Source organism: Lygodium microphyllum, chromosome 24 (assembly GCF_053477565.2).
Source record: "Lygodium microphyllum isolate KBCC chromosome 24, Lygodium_microphyllum_v1.1.10, whole genome shotgun sequence".
Taxonomy (NCBI): domain Eukaryota; kingdom Viridiplantae; phylum Streptophyta; class Polypodiopsida; order Schizaeales; family Lygodiaceae; genus Lygodium; species Lygodium microphyllum.
In genome coordinates, this window is record NC_141158.1 from 30126500 (window position 1) to 30148552 (window position 22053).

The 22053-nt window shown below is 39.0% G+C and overlaps 1 protein-coding gene across 2 annotated transcripts; it reads left to right on the plus strand.

The window, feature by feature from the left end:
* Positions 1-864: 864 nt before the first annotated feature.
* LOC148014949 (uncharacterized) lies at positions 865-20511 on the plus strand. 2 transcript variants are annotated; one of them, XM_087665813.1, is made up of 5 exons: positions 865-1264; positions 1366-1415; positions 1541-1667; positions 1808-1918; positions 19535-20459. In XM_087665813.1, the coding sequence occupies exons 1-5, from the start codon at positions 1015-1017 to the stop codon at positions 20188-20190; spliced, it is 1194 nt and encodes a 397-aa protein (XP_087521939.1). In that variant the 5' UTR covers positions 865-1014; the 3' UTR covers positions 20191-20459. The 2 variants fall into 2 exon arrangements, with proteins under 2 accessions (XP_087521939.1, XP_087521941.1); XM_087665815.1 differs by lacking the exon at positions 1366-1415 and having other exon boundaries at positions 1130-1264; positions 19535-20511.
* Positions 20512-22053: the final 1542 nt, after the last annotated feature.

Sequence of the window (22053 nt, forward strand, 5' to 3'; positions counted from 1 at the left end):
GGAGGGGGTTTTTGATTAAAGAAAGGAGGTTTGGAAAATGGAGTAGGTTCGGGAAGTCCTCTGATAGTTCGAGGCTTTCTGAACCTATAGCTAAAATAATATAATAGTAAAAGAAAGGAGGTTTGGAAAAGGGAGTAGGTTCGGGAAGCCCTCTGGAGGTTCGAGGCTTTCTGAACCTATAGCTAAAATAATATAGTAGTAAGATACTACAACATAATGGCTTGCCTATGACACTAAACATTGAAGTTGTACCTATAGTGCCTTCAACTTTATTATGTGCTCACTCTTTTCTTTAAGGAAATTAATGTGTAGACATTATTGATTACATTATGAACTATTCTATGTTCATGCTTCTCTACTGTTTCTACATTGCAAAGCCAATAACTTAAAACTAACCCTACCCAATAATCCTCATTGCTGAATGCCCCTTAGCGATCTAAGGTGGGCAATGGGTATGACTACCCTCATCTACTATCACTCACTGATTAAGATCAAGAGCCTGATTAAATACCTATTCCCTAACTCCGCAATTGCTTGTAGCTCGGGGAGCCGGGTCCCTCAAAGACCTCTACAAAAATCAGACTCTTATACGATTCACGGGCATCGATACACCTTCTCATATCCATTCTTATGGAACTGCCTCAGCCGCCTTGAATATTGATCTATATCGATGTCTACATCAGCTTAAAGACGTAGACGTGTAAACTCCAACAACATGCTCCTTATTCTTACATCACTCTTTACCTTGTTTTCTTTGGCCTAGACAAATAACAGGTTGCCAAGCGGCATAATGAGTTCTCAAGGATTGCAAAATTCAACAAAGGACAACTGTGCACGAAGAAGAGGCCAACTCCTCGTTTTTCTCTTCGACCGTTGAACGTCGAGTACTCGCAAACCCAGAGAGGCTTAGAGGGAGGGAAATCATAACTTATTGTTCGACATTGATCAGTACTACTATTCCAAGATAACCGAAGATTCAGATCCGAATGAGCAGCAAGGAGTAAGACACTCGCGATGGAAGGAATGGACGAGAGAAGGCATCTTCAGCTGCTTCTTCTGCTTGCTTTCCTTCTGGTAGGGTTAGTTTCTTGCAGGGGGGGTACTCATGCGGCTACTGCAGCAGCAGGAAGTGTGAGTGTGCAGCCGTTTGGACAGGTTGCTGCGGGGCCTGTTGTCCTCGTTACACTGAAACGAGGCCCCATCAGCATCTCCATCACCAACTGGGGAGCTATCATTACCTCTGTTCTTGTCCCGGATGCTAATGGTAGGGGACTCACACACACACACACACACAGACTCTCTCTCTCTCTCTCTCTGTGAGTGTGAGCGCGCCTGCTCTAACACGCGAGCCTTAGTTATTTGCAGGCACGCTAGCCGACGTCGTCCTCGGCTTCGATACCTTCCAAGAGTACCACGTAATCACACCCTGCGAGTTAGATTAAATAATGGGATGCATTGCAACACTGGATTGGTGGGTCATCAATGAAGTGGTTTATGAATAAAATTTGCTGATTATGTTCTTCACTAATCGTACTTTCAGAATGGGAACGCTCCTTACTTCGGAGCTGTCGTGGGGAGAGTGGCCAACCGAATTGCCAACGGCAGCTTCGTGCTGGACGGGGTGCAATACAATCTCACCAGAAACGAAGGCAACAACACTCTTCATGGTAGTCCCCCCCGCCCTTACAAAGTACAAACACACACACGTTTTTTTTAATAAAATAAAAAATTTGGCAAAATATTCAAGACTCCACATTATGCTGTACATTAATCCATAATGCCTTGCGCTCTTTCACAATGTGGCTAGGTGGCACGATTGGGTTCGACAAGGTCCTTTGGAAGGCTGAAACGAAGCTAGACCGAAGGGACGGAAGTCCAAGTGCCATATTCACCTACAACAGCTTCGATGGGGAGCAAGGTACGAAGCTATATTCTGAGGCAATGTCTCTAGTAATTTTCACATCGCTCGTCATTGTGCCTTTCTCGGCTTCATATCTAAAGCAGTAATGAGACCGACTGCATCAACAACTCTGCATAGTGTGCAGAAGAATCCTTCGAGTAGGTCAAACAACCTTAGCATAAGGAGCAACGTTTACGTAAGTTATAACCAATTGCGAGCAAAGGTAGTAGGTTCCGCAACGAGAAATCTCAAAAATCACTAAAAAGCCTATGATAAAGATGTGGAGTGGAGAAGGTTTGGTGCAAGTTTCAAAGGTCATTGATCCCATAATCCAATTGAACTACTAGGATAGTCCACACGAGGGCTTGCAAAGCATCTTATAAAGGGATGAAATTGGAAGCAATGATAACCAGACTGCTGATGGAGCATGAGAGTGAGAAAGATAGGGCATGCAGTGGGGAAGGCCAGTGTGCTGTGATAGGTCCATGCCGATGGGTTCGATGCTTAGATAGAGAAGAAAGAAGCATGCCTGTGTAGATGGAGCAGGCATGTAGGCTGATGACACAGCTCAAACAGAGAAGAATGGAGCATGCACGTGAAGGTGGAGCAGAGACGGAGGCCGATGACACTGCTGTTGCTCGCCTTGGTGGCCATGATATGGCAGAAACAGAGTGCCCGTATTCCTTAGTGGTCAATGCTTGAAGGCGTGTAGAAGCTGCTGCTGAAGGTAAAACCTGCTACAAGGCCACTGTCTCCCTTATCCATCCAATGAATCAGACAACGATATGTGGACTATGTATCAGTAGGAGTTTTCTTTTATTTAATAGGTCGGCCCCCATCAGAGGAAGAGTTCAATTGGTGCTTGTGTAGATGGAGTAGCCATGGAGGCTGATGACATTGCTCAGACGGAGAAGAAAGAAGCATGCATGTGTAGATGGAGCAGGCATGGAGGCTGATGACACTGCTATCGCTCACGTTGGTGGCCATGATATGGCAAAAACAGAGTGCCCGTATTTCCTAGTGGTCAATGGTTGAAGGCATGTAGAAGCTGTTGAGACGAAGGTAAAACCTACTACAAGGCCACTGTCTCCCTTTACCCATCCAATCAATGAGACAACGATATGTGGACTATGTATTAGCAGGAGTTTTCTTTTATTTCATAGGTCAGCCCCCATCAGAGGAAGAGTTCAACTGGTGTTCTTGGCCACATATCAAGGTAAAGCCTTTATGCTGCAGTTTAGGTTTGTTGGATGAGGCTTCTTCATGGCTTTACTCAGCTCTCCATCTGAAAAAGAATGGGTAAACGTTGGGATGTGCTATAATGACTTAAAAGGGCAACTTGGTTCTTGCTACATAATGGTCTCTTGCCTTTTCTCCAGACACAGTATTATGTACGAATGCCCAGTGTGGGTTACCCTCATGGATTTGCCCATCTAGCTTAACAAAAAAGTCACATCCATAGTGAGTGCCCTTGGCAAGATCCTATACATACCTGCTAACGCTTTTGCATTTGGCTCTCTCAAACTGAATTGTAAGGTATGTACCTTGTGAGATTGTGGAAGAGATCCTCCAAATTTTATTGAAATCTCTAATTGGAGGGGATGTGAGTGCACTTTGGAAGCTTCCTAGACTCTTGTTATAACTATAAGCAATGTGGATACTATGTCAAAGATTTTTCTCAAGAAAGATAAACATAACAATAAAGAAGATATTGATCTCAGGGCATAGTTCAATAAGGTTAAGAAATCAAAGAAGTCCAAAATCTCCATTAAGAGGCTCATACAAATCCCCTTGGTTGGTTGCAACCCATTGCAACTACTATGCTTCTTTGCGAGAAGAGGTGGAGCTTATGGATAATCTTTACCACTGAAATAGTCTTTGTAGCTAAGAAGTTGACGACTAGCATTCAACTTGAATGTTAGAGGTCTCTACTACTCAGGTAAGGAAAAGGGTATTATCTTTACCATTCCACGTAGGAAAAACCTTGATGTACCTATGTTACAAGTGATAAAGATAGGGGAGGAAGAGGCAATTAGCCTCATAGCTCAAGGTTATTTGCAGTTAGCCAGTAGATGTATTTGGGGCAATGTTGGTTCTATGATGATGGCTAAGGATTGTTGGCTAATGCCTAAAATCTTATTGTTAGAGCATGAAGGGCCATTACTGGCTATTGAAACTGAGATGGGCAAGAAGAAGATACATCTACTATCTGTCTATGCCTCCAACAACTTTGCTCATAGAGGTCGACAATGGAAAATGATATTAGGAAGATTAGCTTATGCTTTGACCCTGTGCATAGGGGATTGGAACATAACAATGAATAGAGAAGACAAGCCACGTGTAGTAGTATGATTTTGCCCTTAGAAAGAAGTAGGGATGACCTTCAAACCATGCACAAGTTGCTTAATGTAGCCACCACAATTGGGAGAGAAAATATACCCTACACATGGCATAATCATTAGAGAGGAGAAAACTAGAGGGTTGCACCCTTGGACAAGGCTTATACCAATGATAATGCCACATGGATATCCCTCATTGTTAGATGGGAGGTCCTTATAAATTTGTAGCATCAAATCATTACCCCATCCAATGAACCTTTCATCCTCTATTGAGTAGTGGCACCAACAAAGGCATGCCTCTTTTCCAACTTTTTTAACACATCATTTTTGAAAGATCCTCTCTTTATAATGAAGTTGAAACATGTATGGGATAGGACAAAAAACGAAATGCTTCCCCCATAAATAGGTGGATGGCATACCACAAAGTTGTTGTGGTGGCATTCAAGCACATGGTTGAGCTGCTACACATAAAAGGAAAATTGTTTTGAAACTTACTACTGTTGAGAATCAGCAATCACACTCAAACAGCCTCTTTGTATGGAGTCTCAGGGTCAAGGACATGCATGCTAACTTATCCCATATGCACAATGGTGCTTACTGCAGTTTCCTACTTTCCTATAAAGCATTGTACTTGCTTCCTTTCTTAATGCAATGATAGTACTCTTTTCATTTCAGTAAAGTGTCAATGTCATTGTCCACATACACAAGATTGTGTTTATGAGTCCAAGTCTCAATCTTGGAACCTAAATCACTTGTGTAACAAATAGTGTCCATTCCATCATGAGTCTACACTTCTCTTTCCATCCTCCATAGCTTTCGGTTATGCCATGCTCTAGATCCCGCATTTTTCACATGGTATCAGAGCCCAGTTGGGCATGGCATTGCTTGTCTAGCCTCTCTTGATTCCTTTCAACCTCAGTCTAGCTCAATGTCAGCTCATGACTTCATCTCCCAACTCTACTCTCACTGAAGCTTCCATGGCAGCCATAGCCAGCAGCACCCTGTCAGATTGAGCTGCTTATATCTCACTCCACAGGTCAAATCTCTTGGAGCTTCCTTCTGGAAAAGTATTCCCCAACTCACAGAGCTTCCCTGTATCACATCAATCCAGGACATTGGACCATCTGGAGCTCAGCATTGTGAAAATCCCCAATCTCTACTCTGTGTCTGCCATAGCCAGACAGGACCTACCTTGCTTGGAGCTTCCATAACTCTTCAACCAGGCCATTTCAGCCCATGATTTCTTCTAGGGAGTTGTTCCTCTGCTCAAGGCGCTTCATCCTAACACAATAAACAACCACATTGGCAAGCTACAGCTCTGGCATTGCACAAATTCGACCTCGCTGCCCCAGACTGCGCCGATTCTGTTCGCGGCTCCTGCGTGCTGCATACTGTCCACGATTTTGACGATTATGATAGGGCTTTTGTAGCCCATGAAATCAGCTTCCTAGGCATATAAAAAGTTTTGAAAATGATCCACTGTAGCTCCTGCAATCAGTAAAAAAAACCAGGCCCCTGTCTCAGAAACCCTAATTCCACCATAGCCAAAAGCTTCAAAATCTTGACATTTTTCACTGTTTCTCTCACTGAAGTTATCAACAGTGATTTTAATCACTGAGCAATACTCTCTGAAGTTCGTTAAAGTACTGTCACTCAGATCTGAAGGCATCAGCATCAAATCAAGAAGGGGAAGATCACTTGGATTTTAAAAGAGTAAAAGACTTTTGCAGATTTGGTATTAATTGACACTCAGTTAGTGTTTTTTAACACTTGTGTCTCTCAATCAATTCTTCTGTTGCTCAAATCCAATAAGTCTGAAGTTGATTTGGTACTGTTCCCGTAAATCTAACATGGGAAAAGACTCTCCAAATGCTCGATTCAAAGGAGTCGGGTTCCACACTTGGCAAACCCGCATCAAGCTCATCCTGATGAAGAAGGCTCTCTGGGCCATCACAAATGGCAAAGAGAAGAAACCTCGGGACGCGGACCTTGCAACTACTTGGCAAAAGAATGATGACAGAGCTTAGGCCATTATCAAACTGGAGCTAGACGACAGTTATATCCACCATGTGGATAACTGTGAGACCTCACAGGATACATGGAAAAGACTTGACACCCTGTTCGGTGCACAATCTAAATCATCAAAGTATGGTCTCTTGATTGAGTTCTTCAGGCTTGAAATGAAGTCAAGCACATCACTTGCCACACATCTTAATTACATGGAAGGACTCCTAACCCAACTTGCAGGAATCAACATTAAAATGGATGAAGATGTTTGTATCGGTGTTCTACTTAAGAGCTTGCCTCCTGAATATAATAACGTATCAACAACTTTAATCAACATGCCAAATCCTGAACTTGTTGATATCCAGGCATCACTGTTAGAAGAAGAAAAGAAGCTAAAAACCAAAGAAGAACCAAGTACCTCTAGAGATGAGCATGCATTATATGTTGGCAACAGGTACAAAGGCAAGAAGGATCAGCTCTTTTGTGACTTCTGCAAAAGGACCGGACACACCGAGAAGTTCTGCCACGCAAGAAAGAGATCCCAAAAGGCCTATCTAGTCGCAGTCAAAGAAGAAGAAGAAAATGGAGCAAAGGAAGAAGATGAAGATGAAGACCACCAGGATCGGAAGGACAAGACTCATCAGTCCTTGTACTCTCATAATTCTGATAGACTGTTTTAATAGCCTTGTATTTTCCTTGCCCTAATGTTTCCTGCCATAAGCTTTGTAAACTCCTTATGTAACTTGGCATTATAGTCCATGTACACTTTGTGAGGCCCCTGTTACAGCCTCTGGATGTCCACCATGTTTATGGTACCCACACTTAGCTTTTTCTGCAACAGCCTCTGGTGTTTTGCCATGTTTTGGTATGCCCACACTTTGCAGGTGGTTCTCATTATAGCCTCTACACACTCAGTGCCTTTCCTAGTTGTGATTGAGGAGGGGTGTTGAGAATCAGCAATCACACTCAAACAGCCTCTTTGTATGGAGTCTCAGGGTCAAGGACATGCAGGCTAACTTATCCCATATGCACAATGGTGCTTACTGCAGTTTCCTACTTTCCTATAAAGCATTGTACTTGCTTCCTTTCTTAATGCAATGATAGTACTCTTTTCATTTCAGTAAAGTGTCAATGTCATTGTCCACATACACAAGATTGTGTTTATGAGTCCAAGTCTCAATCTTGGAACCTAATTCACTTGTGTAACAAACAGTGTCCATTCCATCATGAGTCTACACTTCTCTTTCCATCCTCCATAGCTTCCGGTTATGCCATGCTCTAGATCCCGCATTTTTCACAACTACCTGAGCTACATATGGTCTTCTCTCTATTGCTTCTCTTTCGCTAAACTTTCTTGTGTGGAATATGTTGCAAGAGACTAAATTATTCCTTAAGACTCAAGAAGCCTGTAAAGTTCTTCGAGCTACAAAAATCCAATCGAAAGCTAAATGGGAAGCTTATAGAGACATTGTGTTATCCTTCTATTTTGGTATTTTGAAGAAGAAGGGTAAGGAAGAGAAAATTAATTGCATTGAAGGTGGTGCAAGAAGGAGAGATGTGGATAAAAAAGGCATCTTAGATCCCTTTAAGGAGCATTGGCAAGTATTGTTGGCCATTCTTTTAGCATACCATGGGACTATGAGAGCAAGATGTGTAGGTCCTTTGATAGATTAGGGCTTTTACTTTCAAAGGAACAAGCTACCCACCTTTCTCCCTTGACAATGGATAAGGTTGAGTGTGCTCTTATGAGCATGAAGAATGGAAAGAATCCTGGCATAGATAGCTTACTTGTGGAATTCTATAAGATTATGTGGTAGAAGACTCAAATGGATTACACAACAAGAACTGTTAATGAGTGGTGTAAGAAAGGTCACCTCCCTCATGAAGTAAATTTGGAGATGATCAAGCTTAGCTTGAAAGGACCAAAGAGATGGAAACTGAGGCAATGTAGGACTCTAACCATGCTTATTGTGTCTTATAAAATAGTGGCTAAGGTATACTTAGCCTTAGGGATCAAATTTCTACTCTCTAAGGTGTTACATCAAAGACAATATGAATGTCTTTCAACGGTAGATCCAAGATGCTATATTGAATCTGACCACAACCATATATTAGACAATTGCCAATGACTGGCATGCAATCCTAATCAATATGGATTTTGATAAGGCCTATGATTGAGTGGCATGGGATGTTATTACCTATAGCTTGGAGTGGATGGGATTTGGGGGAGGCTTCATACGAATGTTTAACTCTTTTTTTTTTCCAATTCTATAGTGTAAGTGAATGTTAATGGATTCCTATCAAATGCCTTTGACTTGGCTAAATTAGTTATGTAGGGATGCCCTTTAGCTCCTTTTCTTTTTGCTATAATTTTTGATTCGTTGATTCGTAGAATGGACTGGTTGGTATAAATAGATATGCTTAATTTGCTAAAACTACTAGATAATGACTACTTTGTATCCCAATTTTCAGCAAATGATAATTCTAGTATTATTGCTATTGAGAAATTCCAAGTTGATGCTCTATTGGAGGTATTCTCTGATGTATTTGGATCCCTTATAAGCATAATAAAAAATAAATTGTTATATATTGGCATTGATGAGTAGACAAAGTGGATATATGATTATGGATTTAGGGTGATACACAAAGGGGCGGTATTTAAATCCTTTAGGTGCCCATTGGGATTGGGCCTCATGCAAGAACATAAATTCCAATGGTTTAGCCACAAGATTAAGGTCAAGCTGGCCAAGTGGGCCCAAGGAGCCTTCTGCTTTGGAGGAAAGTTGGTGATCCTTAGCTTTGTTTTGGTAATAAGTATTATTTTCATTGTTGTTATCTTTTCCTTTTTAACAACAACTGCATGGACTCCATCAACAAAGCATTTTTTCTCATTCTTGTGGATGAATAGTGAATCCTAACAATGGAATGTGATTTCATGGGATACTTTCACACAACTACAAAAAAGAAGGGAGGACTTGGGGATTGACTCCCTCCAAATTAAGGCTTCTAGAATAATATTTTAGTTGCTAAGAGATTGAGTGACCTATTGAGATATCAAGCTCTATATGAACTAGCATTCACTACGTGCCTTAGTGATATGATACGGTAGTATTCAATGGGCATATTAGGTGACTGACATGAGGATACATCGGTGATTCTACACTTGGACTATATCCACGTAGTCCACCGTTGGTTTATAGTATACTTATTATGCCACCTCTTCTTTCCTTAGCGGGTTTACACTTAGTAATCACATGTACATATGTTGTGGTACTTTCATATTAGTATCTTATCATGTTGTAGACTTAGTTCTTCTGTGTGGAAGAAGAAAAAGAATATTTTAATCCTATCCCTTTGTGTTGTTAAGTCTCCATTCCTTTTGTGTGTCTGCTCTTGGATTCTTCATCTCTCTCTCCTCTTGTTTATTGTCATGATATTAGAGCTGTTCCACAGCTACGTAGAGCTTGATTAAAGACTAAGGTGAAGGTATTGAAGCATGAAGTAAGGAAGCAAGCAACATGTAAGAAATTATTTCACCTTGCTTAATTTACCTTGGGTTATAGAGGTAGAAGGCTCTTGAGGTTGGCAAGGTTGCAGTCTTCGATTGTAGTGAAACTTGATAAGTAGGAAGAGCAATATATATATGGCATATATATCCTCTAGGCCCCTCTTGCACTGACGTTTAGCATCTGGGATCATTTTGGCCTCTACTTTGAACCCACAAGTGGTTCGATAGTAGTTTTTGGATATACTGCAGTTTCAACTATATCGACCATTTACAAGTATAGAAGTTACAGATCTCGAGTCTATAAGGTTTCAAGTGATTGTTAGATTGTGAACATAGAAGACATTTGCATATATATTATAGGTTGTGATTATTGTTGTGCAGTTAGTAAAAAAGGATGTGTGTTTAGTTGTGATGCACCTGATATTAGCTTGCTTGTAGATTACAATTTATTGCAAGTTGTTTGTTTTGTCAAAATGTTTGACAACTTCAACGACATTAATAGAGCCAGAAGCTTGATAAGAACATTATCCTACATGAAAGTTTATGATGAAAAATTTCTTGAAGGGTAACGATTTTTGGAATTATATTGAAGGAGACATGGCAGTAACACCCAAAGTTCCTGTATTAAATGCTGCTACTGTAGAACATGTAAATGCTAAGAAAGATTAGAAGCAGATATAGAGTAAAGTCATATATTAGCTATCAGTTAGTATCGTAAGTAGCATGATGGGCTATTTGTAGGAATCTGATATCCTTGCTATTGTATGGAAGAATTTGGCAAGGATATTCAAAGTAAACAAAAATGCCAGAAAGCTATAGCTCAAGTTAGAGATGAACGAAGTGAAAAGAGAGAACTTGTCCATTAATGATTATGCCTTGAAGGTCGAGTATTGTAGAAGATCTTGGATCTATTAGTGTGGTAGTTGATGATAATGATATTATGTGCGCATGCTTAGATGAACTTGGAGATAAATACACAAGCTTTAGGTCAGCTATAAATACGTAGGATGATATTCTTAATTTTGTAGACTTGATTTCTTTTATTGATACTTGAGGAGAAGAACCTTGGCTTGGATTCCTCTTCTTTTCAAATCAAGAACAAGTTTAAATAGGTATTTTACTATACTAGTAGAGGTAAAAGTCATAGCAAAGGCCAAGATGATAGTCATGGTTAAAACTTATAATGCATAGCAAAATAGAGGAGGATAGAGTTCCAAGGAAGGGAGAGTTAAAGAGGCCAAGTTGCAGATTCTAACATGCAATAGAAATTTGGTGATGGTAAGAAGTGTTGGCAATGTGTTTAGAAAGGTCACATTTTTAAAAATTACTTAAAAAAGAAGGTAGAAATGAAAAAAAGCAGCAAGGCAATTATACATCTAGTAGTATAAACAATGATGATAGAAGTAAAGAATTGTTTGCTATAAAACACTTTATGAATACTATAACTACTGATGGTTCATCAAAGAATGATATATGGTATGTAGACTTAGGTGTCTCTAACCACTTGACTTCTCATGGAGAGTGGTTTAGAGAGACGTGTAGTCCAGAGTCTCTAGGTTATTTGGAGACAAGGGATAATATAACTCATCCCATTACTCATGTTGAAAACGTTTCTTTGAGTATGCAAGATGGTAAAACTAAGTACTTGCTTATGTATTGTGTGTACTAAATATTACAAAAAACTTGATTTTTGTTGATTAGATGGTAGAACAGGGATTGTAGGTTCGGTTGATATTTGATGGCAATTATATAGAAAATCTAAAAAACATTTGTAGGTTGATTGCAAAAAGAAAACATGCTCAAAATTACTTACACTTGATGTAAGTCTATCTGAAATGAATGTTGCTATGTTTACACAAGGTTTACGTGTTATGGCTTATATTGAAATTTGATATAAGAGAATTGGTCATGTGAATATACAACGACTGAAAGACATGTAGTCAAAATAGGTTGTGAATGGTTTACCGAAGTTTAAAGTTGTTGGGATGCATAAAGTATGTGAATCATGTTAATTTGGAAAGCAACCAATACATGCGTTTTCACATGAAAAACATGTATGCAAGAAGCCACTTGAATTAATACATTTTGATATGTGGGATCCTACAAAGATTGTAATTGTGAGTGGTTGCACGTGTCATGAATTTTCCATTGATAATCATACTCGCAAAGTATGTGTTTACTTTATGCATAAGAAAAGTGAAGTGTTTACTCACTTTAAAAGCTTTAAGGCTTTGGTTGGAAAGAAGGCTTATCCATACAGATTATAGAATAAGCGTATTTTCTTTAATGTTTATGATGAATTTTTTGTTCTTGTGATAAAAAATGATTGAATATGCGTGAATATATTTAAAATTATATAATAATTAATAATTTTCAATAATTCACATAATAAGAATCAAAACTGTAAAATCCATAATGCAAAATTTAATAGAAAAATGATAATCTCATGGATTTTTATGGTTCAAATGGTATTCTTATGGAACGATGTTACACTCTTGGAAGACCAAGGTAGAAAAGTGAAATGGAAGAAAGTTCGAAGGCAAGAGGAAGACAAAGGATAAAGGTGCACTCAAAAAAATCTGAAGCCATGAAGTGTAGGAAAAAGTCTCAAATATAAAAGGAAGCACACAATAATAAGCGTACCTTAATATGCTAGTAAGAAAAGCATCGGACGCATTTCAATTCATTTTGTAAAAGAGCATTAGGCTCTCTCTTGTGCAAGTTGTAAAAAGGAATAACAGCCTCAGGTTGAGGCCTACGCTAATATGAAGGAGAAAAAGTGAGAGTATAGGAATGGACAAAGACCAGACCAAAAAGGCGAGACCAAAAAGGGGACAAAGGGGTCAAGAAATGAATGAAGAAGCTCATTCTTGTGTGTGGCCAAACTTATTCTCTTCTTACTTCTTGCTCTTGCTACCTTCTTGTATATGAAAGAGGGAGAGAGGGAGTGTGAGAGAGGGAGAGAGAGTATGTGTGTGAGAATGGGGGACCATGGAGAAGCTCTTCTTCTCCTTGATGGAGGGGGTGAACATCTCTCCAATGAGTTATTTGATTTTTTGTAAAAAAAATGGAATACAAAGATAGTATACATATAGATATACTTCGCAACAAAATGGAGTTAATGAGTGAAAGAACATGCTCATGCATTGATATTAGCAAGAAACTTATCTCATTACTATTGGGACTGAAGCACTTGCCTATTTCTGTATATATTATAAATAAGACACCCATTGCTGTTGTGCATGGTATGATACGAAAAGAGAAGTTTATAGGTGAGAAACCAAAATTGTCTCATCTGAAAACATTTAGATATATTTCTTATAGGCATATTCCTGAAGAGTTACAAAGTAAATTGGATCCCAAAGTAGAAACATATATATTTGTTGGACATTCTCTTGAGTAGAAGGGATATATATGTTATAACCCTGTTATATGTGAGCTGAGAGTTAGTAGGGATGTTGTTTTTTATGAAATGAGTAGCTGGTACAATAATGTATCAAATGCAATTGGGATTAATGAGCACGAGAGTGTGGCTATGTAGAAAACATGTTAGCAATTAGAGATATTGAGTAGACCACAAGAGTCTTCTAGTCATCATCCTATTGATAGGCCTTGGAGTGGTAGATTGAGGCCATAGGTTCCTCACCACGTATATAACATATGTTAAGAAAATGTAAAGAGAAAGTTGGGAGCTCACCTATTATAACAGATGTATAATCAGGTTGCTCTCATGTTGTTGTTGATTCAGATGGCTCTAAGTAGAGCTTGGATAAGGAGTTTGGGATTTTGTCTATCAAAACAATTGGTGTGTGGAATGTACAAGAGGATGCTAAAGCACCTGGTAATGATCCATGTCTACACATGTCAAGTAGAGTAAGAAAGCCAACATAGCCATTGACATATGATAGCTATATAGCACATCACTATGTATACATGGCTAAGGTTGTGTAGGATATGGAACCCACTTTTTTTGAGGATATAGTGGGTAATAAGTATTGGAATGGTGCTATGGATGAAAAAATAATTGTACTTGTGGATAATGGCACATGGGAGTTGGTGCCATTACCTAAAGGCAATAAAGCTATTGGTTGCAAATGGGTTTAAAGGTTAAGCATAAGACATATAGATCTTTTGAGTGTTATAGGGCATGATTAATTACCAAAGGGTATACATCAAAGGGTTGGATCATGCCTCTATATCTATGAGAGTGAAGCAAGTATTATAGTTATTACTATATATCTAGATAATTTGATCATTATGGATGATAGTGAGAAAAAATTGACCATGTGAAGGGTCTCCTCAAGACTGAATTTGAGATAAGGGATTTGGGAGAGGTGCACTATTTTCTTGGTACAATGGTAATTAGAACTCCAGAGGGTATGTGATTGTCACATATACAATATGCATTGGACATGTTGAAGAAGTATGGTGTGGTTGATTGCAAGTCTATTTCTATTCCTTTGGGATATTAATGCTAAGCTTAGTGCACATGAGGGTGATTTAATTGAGAAGGACACGATGTATTAGAAGATTGTAGGAAGCCTTATCTATTTGACAATCACTAGTCTAGACCTAAACTACATAGCCATTTTGGAGAGTTCCTTTATACAGTTTCCATGGAAGCCACACTTGGATGTAGTGTAGTTCACGTTATGCTATGTCAAGTCTATATTAGACTATGTCTTATTCTATGGTGCAGGTATACCATTGGACTTGCATGGCTACATAGGTGCAGATTGGACTGGTAGTATTTTAGATAGGGGATCTACCAGTGGTTTTATGTTTTTCTTTGGCAGTACTACTGTTACTTGGAGCAACAAGAAAGAGCCAATAGTTGTCTTTCTAGTACAAAGACAGAGTATAAATATGTTATGATTGCAGTTACATGTGAGGTAGTGTAAAGAAGAAAATTTTCAAAGCAATCTAAAAACATTGAAATAAAAGAAATACAATAAAATGCCAAGAAAGCCATAGCCAAGGTTGTTAGACTACTATGAATCATGTTACCAATTGAATTAAAAAGGTTAAGAATCATTCATCAGAGGCTACATCATGATATTCTCCTCATGCTATGGAGGGGTATGGAATCCACCCCAATGCCATGGTGGCCAAAGAGTATGCACCCTCAATGGATGGTGGGAGATGGAAACCTCGAACAAGAAATGTTAACAATTGGCCAAAAGATCCTTGGCAAGTTACAATTTAGTATTTTATATTTAACCCTAGACCTAAGGCTTAATATTGGCTAAGGTATAAATTTTTCTTTATTACATATAGCTTGGTTACATAAGTTACTTGTTAGTGATTTGAGAATGTAGATGGATAAGAAGGTTATCATCCATTGCTATGATAACCTTAATAGCATTCAATTGACTAGAAACCTAGTATATCATGCATAGACCAAACACATGGAGGTCCATTACCATTTCATTTGGAAGCAGGTTCTGGAAGGTCATATTGACTTGGTTTATGTCACCATAGAGGATCAAGTTGCTGACGTTTTCACTAAGGCCTTGGGAGCTAAGAAGCTTCAATGCTTTAAGACTATACTTGGAGTTTACGAGCTCATACTGAGCTCAAGGGGGAGTGCTGAGATGTCGAGCTCTACATGAGCTGGAATCCATTATGTGCCTTGGTGATGTGGTACAATATTATTCACTAGTGTGTCAAGTGACCAGGCCATGAGAATATGCTAGTGATTTTACAACTGGACTATAGCCACGTAGTCCACCCTTGGTTATGGCATACTTATTGTGTCACCTCTTCTTTTCTTAGCGAGTTCACACTTATACATCACATGTACATATATTGTTGTACTTTTATATTAGTTTTTAATCATGTTGTAGACTTAATTCTTTTGTGTGAAAGAAGAAGAAAGAAAAAGAAGAAGATTTCACTCCTATCTCTCTGTGTTCTCAAGTTTCCATTCCTTTTGTATGTGTGCACTCTTGGGTTCCTCACCACTCCCCTCTTGTCCATTTCCATGCCCAAAAACCTTGGGCTTCATTGTTAAGACATTGGATTAGTAGGCAGCTAAGGTCCTAGTAGGTCAATGGAAAGGCCTCAAGTGGGAGGATTTGCACTTTTCCACCAACCTAAAAATTAAGGTTCAAGGATCGAAAGTTACCAATGAACTTGTGCTCACATAAAAAAAGTTATCCAAGGAGTGGATTGGGATGGAAATACTAATGGAAGGGGTGGCTCCACCTTACTACAATCTATATGGTTTACAAGGGTAGCCTATCTATATGGATTTTGTAAATTATGGTTAATGCTAGAATATCCAAAAGATCTCATCACTAAGGATAAGGAGATGGTGTGATGTCTAGGACCCAAGGAGGATGAGATTGTTGGGTTGAAGCTTAATCTATATGATCTTGAAGGTGGTTGGCTACAAGTCATCTTTTCACATTGGCATAAGGATTGGCCTACCTCATGTAGAATTCAATCACGTAGTCCTCTAAACTGCTACAAGATGGATAAAGGTAAGTTTCTCTTGGATGCTGATAAGTAAGAAGACTTTCAACCTTTCAATATTCAGCATATGTTTAAGGCCCAACACTACCAGAAAAGAAGATACTCTGGAATGAAGCTAAGGATGTGGAAGTGGAGAATTAGATGGATCTAGGCCTACACCCTATTTAGAAGGTTGAGTGTAGTCTTATGGAGAGTAATTATAAACAAGCTTTCTACCCATGAAAGGATCACTAAAAGTGGTAGAGCTCCCCCATGGTGTGTTGTATGTGGTAGACATTAGGAGATGGTTCAACATTTGTTTTGGGATTGTTATCCAGATGGGTGAAAGAAGTTGGCATACAATATGAAATTGATGCAAAGGGAGCCATATTTGGAGATTTTGGCTCATTGGCAAGAAGCAAAAACTCATATGTGAAGTGTCTTTTAAGATGTTGCACTTAGAAACTCCAAGTTATTTTGGAAAGGCTCCAAATATGCAACCTTGAATGTTCAAGAGCGTAAGTTGGGTATTGTGATAGCTCTCAAGGGCCTTGGTTAAAAGACATTGAGTTATAAAGTATTTCATAACGTTTTATGGAGAGTTTACCTGATTATATTAGTTAAGACTCATCTTCTTGTTACTTTTGAGGGAAGATGTAGATATTCTTTTCTTATTTAATATAACAACATTACAATAAAAAAAGCATCTCGTAAAGGATCCCATTGGTGTTTGGTGATGTTGCACCACCTTTTCTGGCTCACTTTATTAGAGAGCCTAGAGGTTTACGAAGAAATTTTCTCTCATAATGCTTACTTTGATAAGTTCTCCCAAACACTAAGTGATTTCATTAGTTTGCATACAAAAAGTGCATCCATAAAAGGAGTTGCCCAACCACTAAATGGGATCATATTTCTCTCTCATGTGTGCAAAAGCCAGGCATTTATAAGACTTCACTGCTTAGTCATTTCTTTGCAAGAACCTCATGTGCATAGGCTATAGGTGATTAGAAAGTGCAATAAAAATTTTCAAGCCACATAGACATCATCCTTACTAGTTGAATTGTAGTTCCTCTAGGAAAAATTTAAAAGGGAGAACGGTTGTCCGAATGTTTCTCTCCTCAAAAGTAGCTCCAATCTATATGTGAGAGGGCCTCATAACATGTCAATTTTCCTTATCAAAGACAAAGATTTGAAAATAAGAGCCTCATAAATCGCAAAAAATAGTTGCACATGTGGCTTGCATATCCGAGTAGGTGGATCAAAGTTGCTTCAAAGCCAGTGCAATATGTGTAATTTGATGCTTTATTTTCTAAGAAATCCCGATAGACCTAAGGATATCATCAGAAACTGTATAAACTTTTGTAGGCCATGTGTCTTTTCATTGACCTCTTACCATAGTGGGATGAGAAGCTCTAGACTTTAAGATTAAGGTTGAGGATATCTTGCTACAGATTAGAGACAAAAGCATGTGAAATTTTTAGGATGGCCTACTCATGTATAACTTAAACTATCAGAATGAAAATCAAAATAAAGGAAGAGGATTAAATTAATTTCTAGTAATGGAAAACATAATAACTAGTCTAAAAGGTGAAAGAACAGTTGCATATTGTGCTATAATCATGAGGTTGTGGCTCTAGGAAAGCACTTTTTTAAAAGGTGCATTCTATCTAAGTTAACTACTATGATAATTATAATCTATGTGACCTACATATATATAGAGGTTGCATTAATACTCAACAATATTCTACATTGGGTGTAGTTATATGCAATCATGAGAATGTGTGTGTGTGTGTGTGTGTAGTCCCTTGAATTAAAAGGGAGTATTTGACTTGCATATATATCATGGATGCATTACTACTCAATCTTCTACACTAAAAAGTGTGCATATAGAGTATGTTGAATTAAGAGGGAGCATTCTATATTAGGAGATACTAGAATTATCTCAACATGTATATGATGGGTTTCTTTATAGGGTCTTAAACACGCTTGATAAGGGTAGCTTCTGAATATAGACCATCCAAAAGGTTATGGATTCAAGTCTTGCTAGGTCACTAAGCCTATATTCACATTATGTGTTCATGAAAGATTGAGCTATTGCCGAGTTGAAGGCTTGGTTGGTCATCTCCGTTTGTAGGTTTAATTGATGTTGAGGGTCTTAGTGCAATATATTTCTATTGTCCATACTTTCTTGGGTTTGCAAGCCATCCTATTTGCACATAGGAGCAATGCTAGTTGACACTTGCATGCACTTTTGTCTACATTTTTGCAAAAAGGGGCATTTGGGCATGTGGCTTATGTCACAAAAAGTAAAAAGAGGTTTTCAGTGAGTTGCATCTTGACTTCAAATCGTTATATACCATGTGAAACATACACTTTTGGGCCACTTTCCAAAGTAATATAACTACACGTGACCTAATAATGTGACATTATTTAAATAGAACATCGATTGACACTAGCATTTTCAACATAGTGCTTCCTTTTAACATATTAGAGATGGGCCATGCTCAATGAATTCTACTTGTTGAAGTCTGCATGATGGGGACACATGGATTGATGATCTAAATTTTGTTGACCTGAATGTCAAAACTGGCAGGAGTTAATGGAGTACCTTCAAAAATAGAGAGACTACATGAATTGGATGAATTTTATCTAGATGGCATTGCATGAATGGTCAATAAATTCTATTTCTTGGCTCGGTACAACTTCTCTCTCTTATTCAAGTCATTCTCTCTCCTATTGAGTATGTTCACTCTCCTTAGTTAGAAGTAGGGTCTGCAAGTCAATGATTTGCATGGGGAAGCTGAAGTGAGTTTCACCATAACTCACACACATGTTGATGACTTAAGTGTGTCACTGCTCTTACTTGCTCTCAAGCTATGAATGCACCAAACAAATTACTAGGCCCCAAAACATAATGTTTCCTTTTGTGACATTACTTCTGAGGCTCGATTGCCATGCCTATATTTTTGGATTATGCCCCTCAAAACAAGTCTTTTAAAAAATTTGCAGTTGACAAATGCCACATATTGTTAAAGTTTTTTTTTTGTTGGTCATTTTCCATTTGTATTAAATATATCATATCTAGTTTTACATACTTGTTTGATGTTATTTGTTTTTTCCCATTAATATGAAGTATAGGATATCTATATTTTCATTGATAGTATTTATAGCATATCAAGCATTTAGGTTATTTGAGGCTTAATAAATGAGAATAAGTAAACATAGTTGAATATTGGGCATGGGCATCCTGTCAAATTTAGGCCTTCAAATGTACTGTCCTAATGCTTAATTAGTGTTTGTGTTGGTTTTTTTGGCTACATACAGGGTTTCCGGGAGCAGTGAATGTGAGCGTGAGGTACGAGCTGACGGGGGCGATGGAGCTGGAGGTGGAGATGCGAGGGGTGGTGGGGAGCAAGGCCACGCCGCTGAACTTGGCCCAGCACACCTACTGGAACCTGGGCGGCCACAACAGCGGCCCCATCCTCCACGACATCCTCCAGATCTTCGGCAAAAAGGTCACTCCCACGGACGAGAGCGCCATCCCCACCGGCCAGCTGGCGCCCGTCCGGGGCACCCCCTACGACTTCTTCGCCCGCCCCGCCGTCATCGGCAGCCGCATCGACCAGCTCCCAGGTGGCTACGACATCAACTACCAGTTGGCCAAAACCGGCCGCCAGGGCATCCGGCGCCCACGTGGCGGCCTCCTGTGGCCCGCCGCCACGGTTTCTGATCCCCGCAGCGGCCGCTCCATGCGGCTCTTCACCAACCAGCCGGGCATGCAATTCTACAGCGCCCACTGGCTCAGCAACATCAAGGGCAAGGACGGCGCCGTGTATAACGCGGAGGACGCGCTTTGCTTGGAGACCCAAGGCTTCCCTGACGCCGTCCACCACCCCAACTTCCCTTCCGTCATCGTCGAGCCTCACCACATCTACCGCCACACCATGTTGTTCCGTTTCACCACCCATCCCATCATCTAGCCCCCGCTAAATGTGTATGCCGCCACTCCAAGAGCACCCCAACTCATGTTATATATCAATATTTCTTTGCCTCGTTTCAACCATAATCATCCAACAATTTGTGAAGCTTTCATCTAAGTCTTCTTTGCCATTTGGAATTAACGGCCTCCATATGCCTCTGCCACATGTGCCAAAATAAGAGCACCTATCGGGGAAAAGAAGATAAGTGATTTTTCCAATCATATTGAAGCATTCATCCTTTCAATTGGCTAAGACTCTTTCTTTTTCCAATCTCTATTTAGCTCTACTTTGTCACGAATGCAAAGGTTAATTGAAATATTTGATTCCTTAAGCCATCAAACTTCTTATTTACACCACCTATAGCAAATGAAAAGATAAAACCAAATGTTTCATTCATCAAAAGGTAAAGAAGGCATGTGTGCCATTACCATGCACATGCACTTAAGCATGCAACCTCAACCATCACTCACACCTTATGCTTACATTATGCATTTGTGTGTGGTGTGTAGCTAATGCTCATATTTGTTGCTTGCACTCATGCTTTAGTGGCCGTAACAATCCATTTTTCTCCCACTTAGGTTGCCTTTCAAGGGGTCCCACTCCCTCATCTCAAAGTTAGTTTTTCAATCCCCCACATATGGCATTTTCCAAGAAGAATCAATAAATTAGGCTTGCTAATTTTCTACAAATAGTATACAAATTACATATATAGGGAAAGTCCTTACATCTTTTACTATAGATTTGAATATATGGATTTTGTAAGTGGCCTCCTTAATACCCAAACTAGTCCCTTTACTACGGTACGTATACATGAAATCCCACTTTTGACTATCTCAATTGGGTAGGTCACTACAAGATATAGGCCTTATACCGGTGTTAAAAGTGACAAAAAAGATATATATAAAGTAGCCTATAAGTAATGAAGATTTTTAGCAGTCCATATATGTTATAGGTTAAAGAAGACACTCTATAGACTGAAGCAAGCACCTACAACATGGTTTGGAAATATTAGAGAGTATCTTGTTGACATTGGCTTTTATGTTTCTGATATTAATCACTCACTTTATATGAGAAAGGGAGATGCAATTTTGGTCATCATAGTCATCTATGTGGATGAATTGATTATTACAAGTAATAGTGACGGTGGGCTTTTTGAAGTTAAAGATCTTTTGGAAAAGAATTCTGAGATGAAGGATTTGGGTAAACTAAGGTACTTTCTTGGTATTGAGGTGATCAAATGTGATGATGGTATATGGCTATCCCAAAGGCAATTTGACTTGAATATGTTATCCAAGTATGGCATCACAGTGAGTAAGCCTCTTTTAGTACCATTGGAGTGAAATATCAAGTTGAGTATTGATATTGGAAATGAGATAGAATACCCTACAATGTTCAAGAGGATAGTAAGGAGTCTAATTTACATGACTATCACAAGCTCAGACTTGAGTTATATTGTTGGTCTTTTCAGATAGTTTATGCACATGCCTAGAAAGCCTCATGTAGATGCAGTTGGATGTATATTGAGGTATATGAAGTCTAGATTATATTATGGATTTTTTAATGAGGTAGATAAGTATATACATGTGTTTGGATATACAGATATAGATTGGGCTTGTAGTATATTTGACCAAAGATCTACCAGAAGATTCATGTTTTTTCCTAGTAGTGCATTAGTTATATGGAGTAGAAAAAAAGCAATATACAATTGCTTTATTGAGTACAAAGGTTGAGTACAAAGGCGCTGCTATGGTAGCATGTGAGGTGGTAAGTCTACAAAAGTTATTAGGTGATTTGGATATGCAAAGAGATGGTCTAGTTGTCAGTTATTGTGACAATATGAGCACCATACAGTTAGCTAGGAAG

Bases quoted from the DNA above. Each gene is read 5' to 3' on its own strand.
- LOC148014949 (XM_087665813.1), top strand. From the start codon at position 1,015: ATGGAAGGAATGGACGAGAGAAGGCATCTTCAGCTGCTTCTTCTGCTT. The intron at 1,265-1,365 runs GTAGGGGACTCA...AGTTATTTGCAG, and splicing joins TCTTGTCCCGGATGCTAATG to GCACGCTAGCCGACGTCGTC. The intron at 1,416-1,540 runs GTAATCACACCC...TCGTACTTTCAG, and splicing joins ATACCTTCCAAGAGTACCAC to AATGGGAACGCTCCTTACTT.